At 41.5% G+C, this 12,948-nt stretch overlaps 1 protein-coding gene across 39 annotated transcripts in view; it reads right to left on the bottom strand.

The window, feature by feature from the left end:
* RIMS2 (regulating synaptic membrane exocytosis 2) overlaps positions 1 to 12,948 on the bottom strand; it is a gene marked incomplete at its 5' end in the record, with an annotated part of 943,810 nt that overhangs the window by 210,776 nt on the left and 720,086 nt on the right. For all 39 annotated transcript variants that reach the window (XM_082257909.1, XM_082257877.1, XM_082257910.1 and 36 more), the window contains one exon: positions 12,670 to 12,779. In XM_082257909.1, the coding sequence (XP_082114035.1) occupies positions 12,670 to 12,779 (110 nt within the window). The remainder of the gene's footprint in view (positions 1 to 12,669; positions 12,780 to 12,948) is intronic.

Below are 12,948 nucleotides of genomic sequence, written 5' to 3'. Positions count from 1 at the left end.
TTGCCCTTCTCTGCACTTTCTACAGTTCCCCAATATCCTTTTTAAGAACCGGTGCTATTAATGTGTTATTAACCACTTAAGCCCCGGAGGATTTGGCTGCTAAAAGACCAGGGGGTATTTTGCGATTCGGCACTGCGTGACTTTAACGGACAATTGCGCTGTACCTAAACGAATTTGGCGTCCTTTTTTTCCCACAGAGCTTTCATTTGGTGGTATTTGATCACCTGTGCGATTTTTTGATCACGCGCTATAAACAAAAAAAGAGCGTCAATTTTGCAAAAATAACAATATTTTTCACATTTTTTTATATGAAATTCCCAAAAAAAAAAAAAGTAAAAATCTAGATTTTTTAACATTTTCGGCCAATTTGTTTTATGCTACATATGTTTGGTAAAAAAAAATCGCAAAAAGCGTATTTTGATTGGTTTGCGCAAAAGTTATTGCGTTTACTAACAAAAGGAAAGATTTTTGTCATTTTTGTTGTTTTTTTTTAACGCGTAATGGCGGCGATCTGCGATTTTTTTGCGGTACTGCGACATTGCGGCAGACAGATCGGACCCCTGACTGACATTTTTGACACTTTTGGGGTTACCAGTGACATTTCTACAGTAATCAGTGCCTTATATATGCACTGTTACTGTAAAATTACACTGGCAGTGAAGGGGTTAACTTTATTTGAGAGGGAGGGGCTGTGTGTGTCCCTAGGGGCGTGATTCCAACTGTGATTGGCTGTGGCTTGAGGTGTAAGGACACTGATCAACGGTCCTACATAGTAGAACCGTATGATCAGTGTCTCTACACAGGGAGAACTGACAGGCAGCTTGTTTACACAAGCTGCCTGCCTTTCTCCCTCTCCCCCGACAATCGCAGAGTGACCGGCGGACATCGGGTCCGCCGGTCACACGCGCGGGGGGGGTCCGTGACCGCGCGGGAGCGGGAGCGGGAGCGCGCCGCCGGCGGCGCGCGCTCGCTACCCAGACCCTTTCAGGCTAGTGACGTTTATATACGTCACTTTGCCTGTGAGGGGCTGACCGCCGCAGTGGTCGGCAAGTGGTTAATGGTTAAGGCTCTATCTTCTGTTCTCAGTATGCACTCTATTCACTTAACAAAAAAATATGTACAACAAAAAATGACATTTGATTGTACTAAGGTACCGCTTCAAAAAGGTCCTTTGTACCACTCATGCATACCGTAATATTTGCATCTACTGTACATGATTCCACCGACATAAGCAGAGGTTTTGCTGTTTTAAAACTCAAATCCAGTCAAAATACATTTTTAGTTTTGGGCAGGGTGTAAAAAGGATAGAACGTTTTTCAGCCACTTTTGTTTTTATCTGTGCACCCATTTTTGAGATTCTCCTAACTCCATGTCCATTTGGCATAACAGAAAATAAGGGGAAATCTCACTTCTTCCTGTCTATGTACTGGGGGTCAGTTAGAATCCCCTAGAAATGCAGGCAGAAAAAAAAAACATTTTCTAATAGAATGAGAAAGGTTTAGAGCCTCTGTCAAAAAAAAGTATTGTTGTCAGTGTTCCCATTAGAGAGATTCCCCCTTACTTCCTGTCTAAGTGATGGGTTGCAGAGAGAGCAGGAAGAGAGGATGAATCTAATTTTTGAGTACACAGACAGCCTTTCCTCATTCTATTAGAAATTGAATGTTGATAAATTTTAATTTTCTGCATTACTGACTCAATCCTTGAGTCAACAAAATAGTTGACTTACACATTTCTACATGAAGTTTATGTTAACACTTGGTCACACAGTATGTTGTGCTTTCAACTGTGAAATTACAGTATATCCTGAACTTATTAAAAATATTTTGTTCATGGAACTAGAAAAAGCAACCAGTCATCTGCTATAAAATGTGGTCTTTAGACATCAACTTCAATTGGGCTTACTTCACTGCAGCCCACTAAAGGAGGGCCTGGGAGAAAACTGACCCAATGTGGAGTGCAGAACCTCAGAAGGCTCTATCTCACCGACTCCATGTTATAGGCCAGGCGTCTCCAAACTTTCTAAACAAAGGGACAATTTATTGTCCTTCTGATTTTAGGGTGTCATGACTGTGGCCATCAGGAGAGGAAATTTTCCTGGCATCAGTGCCAATGTTCCTGGCATTGCCACAATTGATATTAGAGGGAGAAATCGTGGCCCATTATTGGTGTCAGTGGCAGAAATGATGCCCAATTGGTGAGTTGGCATAATAGTGTTTTGTATCAGTTGGAGTAATATTGTCCAAGGACCGGATAAAGGCAAGTAAAGGGCCACAGTTTGCAGACCACTGTTCTAGGTGAAACAGAAAAGCTAACAAAATAAAACACAAGTCACAAATTCATAGCATAACAAGTGGGGGAAATAAAGACATTTTAGAAAGTGTACACCTTGTGTCATGCATACTTTAGTACCTGCACTGCAGTAGGCTTGCAGTAGGGTCTAGTTTACACTATAGTTGCTCCCTAAAGAGCAATACAACACTTCCTCTCCGCCTGCTTTAACCCCTTGAACCCCTCACTAGCGTGCTGCAACTGCATACATTGCACATGGTTGCAAGTCGCCAGCATTCAGAGATGGACCAATTTAGTTGCAGTCTTTATACACACAGCCTTTGCAGCTAAAGGGGGAGTGATCTGAGACCAGTTAACTGTGGCTCAACAGCATAGCTTTAACACCACCCCCCCCCCCAACTGCTAGTATAAATGAGACCTTGCTAGGAGGGTTCACCCTCTCTTTTTGTTCTGGGAGAAATTGGCACCAGGACAGAAAGTGAGGGAAAATTCAATGTTACGTTGTTTCATTAGAACAGAAATAAGGGTAAAATCCTAAAATAGGGACACTTCCAGTGACAACTGTCTAAAAGGGGTTCTTTCCTCACCTACTGGGTTTTCAAAGTAGGGGAAATGAAATGAAAGCTAGGTAAAAACCCTACCTAGAAGTGATCATGGCCCACGTCTACAGGACATTGGGTTTAGACAACCGCCTGATCTACATCTAGTATAAATAGGCCCCTAAGTCCCAGAGGGCTCTTGTACGGCTTCACAGACTATACAAAAGGGTTTTCTACCCCCCGACTAAGGCATATAGGCTGCGATGCAATGTGAATGGGACACATGGAAAACAATTATTTATAAAGCTCTGGAGCGACTGCACTTGCAGAGTGCAACTGAACTTTGCAAAGTGCACAGTTTTTTTGCCTTTAGTAAATTAACCCCATAGTGTGAATAAGCCCTCAGATGGGAAGTCAATCATCCACAGCTCAAGGAACCCCTAGCACCTTTGAAGGAACCCTAGGGTTCCAGAGCATTCTGAGAATGGTTGTACAGGAGTAACCCAGCAGGTTCTGCTATTTCTGCAAAATATTTGGAAACTTGAAAGTCTGCAGAGGCCTTCACATGGCATCATTTATTATACTGTAAATGTAAGAAACATTTTTTTAAATAATGTTTGGATAAAATTGAGGTAACAGAACTAAGAATTCAGCATATCTCACAGGGGCAGGCAGCTGTACAACATTCACTAAACTTTATTTGCAACATAACAAATGAAACCCTACTGCTCAGCCAATACATAAATACATGAAAATATTATGTTTGCTGACTCATTTCTCTGTTGCACACCATTGTAGTTATATTTTACTAGCTCTCTTGAAAATAAATTGCTTATGGAAATACCTACTGCCTGTGTGGACAATTCAGGTCTCAGCTGTAAAGTAAGCTGTGTTCCCCAATTTAATATAGAAAAATGCCTCTTTTAAACATTTATTATAACACCAGCCATACCACCTTCTGTTTTTAGCAAAAGCAGGTGTTTTCGAAGCCTGAGAAGAATTGGTAGAACAAAAATAGCAAAGTGTAAAAATGTATTTCTTCAGGCTAAGTAATATTCTGCATTGACCTGGCAAGTTGGTGAGTGCTATGACACTCGAATATATTGGGCCTGATGTACTAAAGTATTATGTAAGGTAAAGTAAGGTGACATAGTAGGCCCAGGCCTGATTTACTAAAGTACATCCAACCACACATGGAAGAATGTGAAAAATATAAAGCTTCCTAAAGCAGAACTAAGCCTAAAATATTATGTTGGTAGACATTTTTAGGTAGAAGAGGCTTTGTATGTCCATATCCCCCCCCCCCATTCATGTTAATAGTGTACTGCTTGTTGCAGGATACCTTTGTGAAGCACAACACTGTTCATTATAAATTTGCACTTTGACGTTTTTCCAATTACTTTTAAAGCGGCAGCTTCACCTTGGTTAGGCCAAACTGCTGCCTTATACATGGTTATACATGGTGTCCTAAGGGAACCCACTGCTTCACCCTGCATGAGCAAAAGAATAGATCCAATATAAGCTTTCGGCCTTGAATTTTTGGTAAGGTCATACAAGTTAGAACCTAGGGCAGAAAAATTTGATAGGGTGGAGGGCTAGCCTTTTTGTACCTACCATATAACCACTATTGTTATATACGGGATGTGTAACACAAGACATTTTGTAGCAGCCATATTAGCACCTAGAGGATTTAATACTTTTTAGTGATTCTTGCATTATGTAGCTCAGTCATTGAGTGACTTTTTGCGATGTCTCAAGCGATCGACAGAATCACTGGTTTCAGCAGCTATTCATGTCATCCACTGCAGCTGCTGCTGATTATGGCACATCTGCAGAGAGAAGTCCTATAGCCAACTATATCAGTAACTTGGCTTCAGCTAGGCACATTTCTCAAATAAGAAAAATTCATGGCTGCTGCAAAACTCTGTTTCAACGTTGCTGTTGTGGCATGGCTCGAATGTTTTAATAGCGATGCATCCTTTCAGTTACTTGTACAATACATTACCATATTTTATACAAATAATAGAATGTGCTGTGGGCACAAAGATCTGTAGTTGCAGTGATGGCTAGGTAAGGGGATGTGTTGATTGGCTTTTGTTCACTCTAAATGGCTTTTGTATTCCCATAAATGTCTTTGGGAATGCAAAACCTGCTTGAAGCAGGTCAAATGCAAGTCAAAAGGTCAATTGGCAATTAAATGAACCTAATCAAATTCTGATTGATCTCACACTGATGCAGGTCACATTGACACAAGATATAAAAGCTGCCCTTGGGAGCAAATATTCAACCATGTGACATTGCAGTCTTTTTGGATACTTAGACTGAAATTATGAAAAAACTCGAAAGCAGCCATTCTTAAAAAGGGTTCCTCCAGAGGTTGCTTGAACAATGAACACTTTCTACCTCTCAGTTGAGTAACCACCACATCTTATAGTATAATGCTGCGGCTGCTCTCGCTTTGTATTTGGGGTTCATTATTCACACAAGATGTATTGATATTCTATTGCTACTCTTGTTTTTATACCTTTTTTTTTAGTAACCAATGACATCAATGATTATTTTAGCTATCTGTAAGGGGGGATTCTTCCCATTGACTTCAAATGTAAGGAACATCCTTCCCACTGACCATCAGACTAATGTATGGTGAGCTGTAGCTATAGCAATTATTAGCAGGGATTTCCTGAGACCAGAAAGTTATTCCAAGGATTTCTTCATGTTAAATAGGTTGTAAAAGGCTGCTCCAGAGGATGCTATTCCACCAATTACTACAACAGCAACAGAAATCACCTCCCCAACTCAAGCTGAAGGTGTGAAATACTGACATTGACTTTGTTTCTCAATTACAGGCGGAATAGAGGCGCACACGCATTTATTCACAGAGCAAATATTTGAAGATGATATATCATAAGAAGTGGAGACACAAGCCTTATTATTTCACAATACACATTGATTAATCGAGGCAAGCTTGAACACTGCCTGTCAGACCTCTTTCTGGCGCACATTCATTCTGGGTGTCACCTGGAGATGACAAATGATCTTTCTAGCATGTCACAAGAAAGAAGCAACAAGTAAGGCTGCAGCTTTAATTAGAAATATGATCTCCAATAAAAATCAGAATGATCTTGACATTGTTATAAATTTTAAAATTATACAAATGGATCATTCTTTTTAAAACTATAAATCAGAGATCATATACCAAGAACATCACTGCCGTCAATAAACTGTTATGTGCACATAAGTGGCGTGCCCTTTTATATGTCCTTGAAATTCAACCTGTAAATTTACTACTATGGTTACTATGGTAAAAAATAGACACGTCACAAACAATAATTATGAAAGCTGACCTCTCCTCTAATGAATGAGTGACCAGGTTCTAAACACATGTCTATAGTATGTTATGTTAGCAACATAAAGACTTTGGAGGATTTACAGAAATTATTTTCAGGTTTGGGCAGAGTAGGAAAGGGTTTGGTCCGCCAGGTCTTTACAACTTTTGACACAGCTGTTAGATCTGTTTCAGGTTTCAGCAGAGCTTCTGCTGCCATGTGTCTATTGCTATAGATCAGGGGTCTCCAAACTACAGTCTGCGGGCCACATTTGGCCCACTAGGACATTTTATACAGCCCACAACTAGGGTCATTGGCGTATCCTCAATGTCCATTAATTGTGGACTAAGGTCAGCAGATCCTGCCTATGGCCTTCACTTCTGATGTAGAGAGGGGCCCTGATTGGGGTCCTGATGTAAGAGGGGACTCTGATGGGGAATCTGATGTGGGATTTTTTTTACAGCTTGCAAACATTTTCAAAATATTCAATGTGACCCTTATACTAAAATGTTTGGAAAAAACCCTGCTACAGAAAATCCACTCAGGGTCAGATGATGCAACAGTTTTATGGCCTATGACCTCCAGAAAATGTTGCCACACAAGACACTCATGTCATAGTCACGTGTGGACTGATCTAGCTATGGAAGTAAACTCTTCTCTGCTCCACTATGGGTAGAGCTCCTTTTTAAACACACTATTATATTGCATTTCTACCTTTGCTATCATTCAGAGAACTGCTGATATAAAGATTGAATGGAAACATGCACATATGGCAGAAAGTAAAAGATACCAAATGCATTATACAAGGAAGAACAATTGGTCTTGCAATTTTGTCCCATTAATAACAATACAGATTCCTAAACCAATTATTACTAATAAAGACATATCAAGAATTTTTAAAGAAATGTGTTTTTAATCAAATTTCTTTCAAAGTATTAAGTCATAAAAAAAGAGGAATATGTTTAACATTATACCTGTCAAGTATAATTATGAGTGTAGCCATATTTATATTCATTAGAGTTATTAAATCATGTGAAATTATATTCACTTTGAAAACCCAGTCAAGTGCAAATGCTTTTCATGTGGTTAGATAATTGAAGTAAATATTCACACAATTTGTAGAGTGAAAATTGTCAACTCCTTTATTAAATCAATCAAATGATATAGCTGCTCCATCTATTTGTTAATGGAAAACGCATTTACTTTATTGTATTTTTAAGGCTAAGTACATCTTTGTGATAAAATGTACTATGCAGTCAAAGGCCCAGTTCTTTTAAAAACATTGTGCAGGTTACAAAGTTGGCACTTAGTTTAAATGCCATACCTTAGGCCAAACTTGGCTTCACCACAGCCTGGCCAAAAAAGTAACCTAGGGAGCAATCTGCCATGTTCTGCCCAGGATCTGGCATGTATTGTAAATCAAGCAGTGCTCAGGATCACAGAAACAAATACTCTCTCTCTCTTTCAAGACATACAGATGAGCAGTGTGCTCTCCCTCCCTTTTTTTCGAAACAACCCTGAACTCAGTGGCTGCTGCAATGGAGGGAGAGAGAGTTCACTGCACAAACGCCAGATTGGCAAAAAAGATAGAGTGCTTATTCATGTTTTGCTGGAGAGGCATTCAATGGTCAAGCATCCCAGCTTCTATGTCAAGAAGGGGTGGATCTGACAGAATGGTGTTTTTTTGCACAGGCTTGGGGAAGGCTGGGTTAAGTTGGTGGGAATAGAGATTGTCCTATAGGTACAGTATGTCCTATAAACTAAGCTGTATCTTTTAGGCTTGGTATTACTGGGGCCCTTTGACTGCATTGTATTGTTTTATAAAAAAGTGTTTGAAAATTGTAAGTGTGTTATTAATGATTATGACACTTTAAAGGAAACTTGTACTGTAAGAAATATGTAGGCTGCCATTGCTGAGATACTTAAAAAATGCTAGTTACTGGTGTGTTTTTGCATTTCACAGGTTGTCCTGAGTCACTGACCACACTGTCAGTGAAGTCATACCTCCTGATCTGTACATTTATTCCAGGTAGGTACTAAAGCATGGCAGCCAGGCAGCCAACATTTTAAAAAGGAGAGGTCAGCAATGCCACTTATTTTGTCTAAAATTCTTGATGTAAGCACTAAAGGTCATATATAACTTTCCATACAATTGTGTTGTAACTGGCACATAGAACTTTCTATACTTTCTAGTTGTATTTAACATTGAAACAAATACGTTCAACAAACCTCTGTTGTAGCTGTAACCTGTGATGTCATGACCACCCCTAACACCACCAACTTATTTTATAAGGAACACATTGTGCAATGATGTAATAAAATGTATTCACCAGGATTAAAGCTGAACTCCAGACGAGTAGGTTAATACACAATTGAAATACATATGCAAGTTGTTTCACCTGACAAGGGAACTGCAGCTTTGTGTAGCAAGTTTTGTGATTCACACAAGTCTGAGAAACAGCCAAGCCAGGTCCAAGACCTCCACTGTTAGAGCAGCAGCATAGCTTGGTTAAGATCACTCCTTAGCTGCCAATTGGAGAAGAAGCAGCAGCACACTGACTGATAAGGTTTTCCATATGCCCACCTTACTATTACTTATAGTCTGCACATGTACGAGAACTTGATTAGTTCCTAGTCTTGACCTCTCTCCCAGTCTGAGTGCTGCTCCATGTAGTTGATATCAAGGCTACAACTTCTGGTTTTCCCGGAGCTCCGCCTGTGTGGCGTCTGGCGTGGCGTGCCCCGTGATGTCCGACGTGAGGAGTGGACTACTGCAAGAGAGTCGACTCGAGACCAGTCACCTGACCTCACCAGAGCACTGCAGAACTACAGCTAGACGCACCAGGCCCGACTCATCACACGGCACTGGCACCCGGCCACCACCACATCCAGAGCAGAGCACCCACTGTGAGTTAACAGCCAGGCCAGCTATTACTGCCTCCCTGAGTCCCCTTAGACCACTCACCAGTCACCACTGGCATCTGATTCTGCCATCCATCCAGGACTGTGTGCGTGCATATAGGCCGCTGAGGCCGGCCCGGCCCATCCTGTTCAACAAATTCAGTTCAGAGTCAGACCAGAGACCACCCTTAAACCTGAGACCCCCATCCAGCACTCTGAGCAGCACTGTGTGCACTCACTGCACTGACTGCAGGCAGCAGCATTACAGGCCTCCTCTCTGACCTGACCATGACCATTTAGATGACTAAAATAAGTTTTAGTCGACTAAAATGTAAGATGTTTTAGTCAACTAAAATGTAAGACGTTTTAGTCGACTAAAATGTAAGATGTTTGAGGCTCGGTTCACACTATTGCGATGCGGGAAGGCTGCGAATTCGCAGCCTTTTCCCGCATCGCACACGCACCCCCGGCAGTTCACACTGCCATATGCGATACGCTGGGGGTGTCAATGTAATCTTAACGACACCCCCAGTTTGATCGCATATCGCAGTGCGATCGTGCAGTTCGCACAGGATGGGATCGCACAAGTGTGAACCGCTGTGCGATCCGATCCTGATGCGGCTGCAAAAATGCCTCCTGTGCGTGTTTGCACCGGGTGCGATGCGAATTTAGCCATACAAACTGTATGGCTAAACTCGCACCGCACAGCTGATCGCATGTAATGTCGGAGCAGTGCGCTCCGACATTACATGCGAACCCGGCACTCGCATCAGTGTGAACCGGGTCTTAGTCGACTAAAATGTACTGGAGTTTTAGTCGACTAAATACGACTAAAACTAAAACACTTGCAGAAGACTAAAATGGGACTAAAACTAAAATGCCATTTTAGTCCTAAGTAGGGATGCACCGAATATTCGGCGGCCGAACATTATTCGGCCGAAAATAGAGAAAATGGCACTTTCGGTGTTCGGCCGAATAAATCAAAAGGTCGAATAATTTTGAGCCGAACAATGTCTCACCCTTCTCATTGCGGCTCGTGGTCCTCTATTATGATCTATGTAAAAAATGTCCTCTGCAGTAAGTAACCCTCTGATAATGTATGCAATGATCCTCTGTAGCTTCCGCCCTGACCGCTCACCTTCCTCATTGCGGCTCGCGGCTCCCTTCTCACACGCTGCCGGTGTCCTGTCCGGCCGCGAGTAGGGGGTGTGACGTCACGCGTGCGTCCCGCCCCCTGCTCCTGACTGGCGGCTCCTTCACACTAGGTCCACGCCCCGCCCCCCTGTTCGCGGCTTTTGGCTCTGGCTGCAGTTGAGGTATGTGATGTGGAGCTGAGCACATTTGGGGGAGAAGAATACGGTAGCTGGCAGCTGCACAAGCATTAGTGTGCAGACTGCCATATGTTGTTGCCACTTGCCATGCTAATTATATTAGAGTGCCCTATAAAGTGCCCCTTGACATAAAATGTGGCCATCAGCGTGCCCCTTATTTTATGCTAAGGGACATGCTGATGAGCATATTTTATGTTAAGGGGCACTCTGATGGGCATATTTCATTTTAAGGGGCACGCTAATGGGCATATTTTATGTTAAGAGCAATGCTGATTTAAATGTTTTGTTTTGCCCATCAGAGTGCCCCCTAACATAAAATGTGCCCATCAGCGTGCCCCCTAACATAAAATGTGCCCATTAGCGTGCCCCCTGACATAAAATGTGCCCATCAGAGTGCCCCCTAACATAAAATGTGCCCATCAGCGTGCCCCTTATTTTATGCTAAGGGACATGCTGATGAGCATATTTTATGTTAAGGGGCACTCTGATGGGCATATTTTATGTTAAAAAATGCGAAACACCGCGTTCGGTATTCGGCCTTCGGCCAAGCATTTCATTATTATTCGGCTTCGGCCAAGAATTTCATTTCGGTGCATCCCTAGTCCTAAGACTAAAACTAAATTGAAATTTGCTGCCAAAATTAACACTGGGCTGGAGAAGACACCAGAGAGGACATGCCTGTATTAATTTCACAATCTAAAACTGTAATTGGCTGCAACGTCTACCAGGGCCACGTAAATGTCAGGAATAGAAGACTGGAAATACAAATCCTTGGCAGGTTAACCAGATCCAATATATGAATTACTGTATATCTGTGAATTTATCTGTTTACCTGGAGTTCACCATTAACTCTCAGGCTGGGTTCACACTAGTGCGAACACTGACATTGCATGTGATTCACACTGCACTGCTGAGCAAATCACATGTGATGTCTGTAAGATGTAAAGTCAGCCAAACAGTTTGTATGGCTGAATTTGTATTGCATTTAGATCAAATGGTACAGGACCCATATTTTTGGTCCGCACTGGAATCGGATTGCATGTGTGTTCACACCCATCTAATCTGATTACTGAACCTTTTCACAGTTCACACTGTGATCTGTGAACCAATCTGGGGGTGTAATAAACTTAACATTGACACCCGCAGCGGTTTGCAGAGGGCAGTGTGACCAGTCTGCGAGTGGCATGCAATGCAGGAACCCACACTGGAATCGCACCGGTTCCCGCGTCGCACAAGTGTGAACCCAGCCTAACCTATATAAGTCAGATCACATACAGCATGTGTATTTCATTGCACTGTATTAAGTCACTTTTGACAGACTTATTTATTAAGACATTGCAACCAAGACCAATGACGTGCAAAACGTAGTAATCCACAGCAATCAATCCAGTTTGAAAGATGTAAAATGAAATTGTGATTTCTACAGGTTACTAGACTCTTAACCTCACAAATACTCATTGTGCTTCCACTTGAATAAGTCTGTATAGTATTTGAAAATTCACTATAGGGGTAGATAATGTTTTCTGAGTAAAAGGAATGTTCACATAGCATAGTAAAAAAAAAGGTTAAGCTGTGTTCACCTCAATCAACAAATCACATGCATGAAAATGAATGTTTTTTTTTTCTTTTTGCACATGCACATGCCTTACACATGATTGGGTATTTAAAGTAAACACAGCTTCTTCTTAGTCATCCACTACGCCATTAGCACTGCAGTTTTTCATTAAGAGCACAAATGAAAAGCAATAATGAAAATGCAGCAACTAGCCAGAATGCATTGTGCATTTATAAGGTAGCAGTAAGGCCTTGACGCAACCATATGGCTGCAAAAAACCCCCCAAAAAAAACACATTATAAAGCACAGTGGCGTGCCTTACAAACACTCTTGCCACTTTGTTAACTTCGGGATGCCACAGCAAGCAAAGGCCTATTCAAATCAATGAATGTAAATCAAAGGTATGAGAGTAAAGAAAATCAGCCACATGATCTGTCAAAGTCATGTGATCAAATTTCTCCTCCATTCACAAGTGCTGTCTGCAGCATTATGCAGAATTAGTTACAAAGTGTGGGTGCAAACACTGTGTGTGGAGTAAACATTGGGATGTCCAGCAGATAGCTATATGAATGGGTCCCTATAGGTTATCCACATCTCAGATTTTTTATTCACTGTCTAATCAAATCTCACCATCTAATATAAATTGAAGGCATTTGTAAAGTAATTCATTTGATGACTTCATGGTTTATGTATTCAATGTGAAATATATTAGTAAATAGTGCACTTACTTCGGTCCAGCGTTCCCTTCGGTGGGAGTTGCGGCAGCTGTCGACCTCTGCGTCCTGCTAATGGTGTGCCTGACGGGCTTGTTTGAACAGAGCCAGTACGAGGATGTGCCCTACAAAACAAGTGTTTAGATAAGGTGCACAGAATTAAAATCCTTTGTGGGTATATTTTCAGACTACTATCTCTAAACTGTTTAAAATGTGAATAATACTAGGCGTAACTTAAAGGGTCAGTCCACCCAAAAGTGTTGGTTTAGTTAGGAGTGAATAATGGAATGATGG

Source organism: Pelophylax lessonae (genome assembly GCF_965119305.1).
Source record: "Pelophylax lessonae genome assembly, chromosome: 5".
In the NCBI taxonomy this organism is placed as follows: domain Eukaryota; kingdom Metazoa; phylum Chordata; class Amphibia; order Anura; family Ranidae; genus Pelophylax; species Pelophylax lessonae.
The sequence above is the reverse complement of the archived record's forward strand: the minus strand, read 5'-3'. Positions and strand labels throughout refer to the sequence as shown.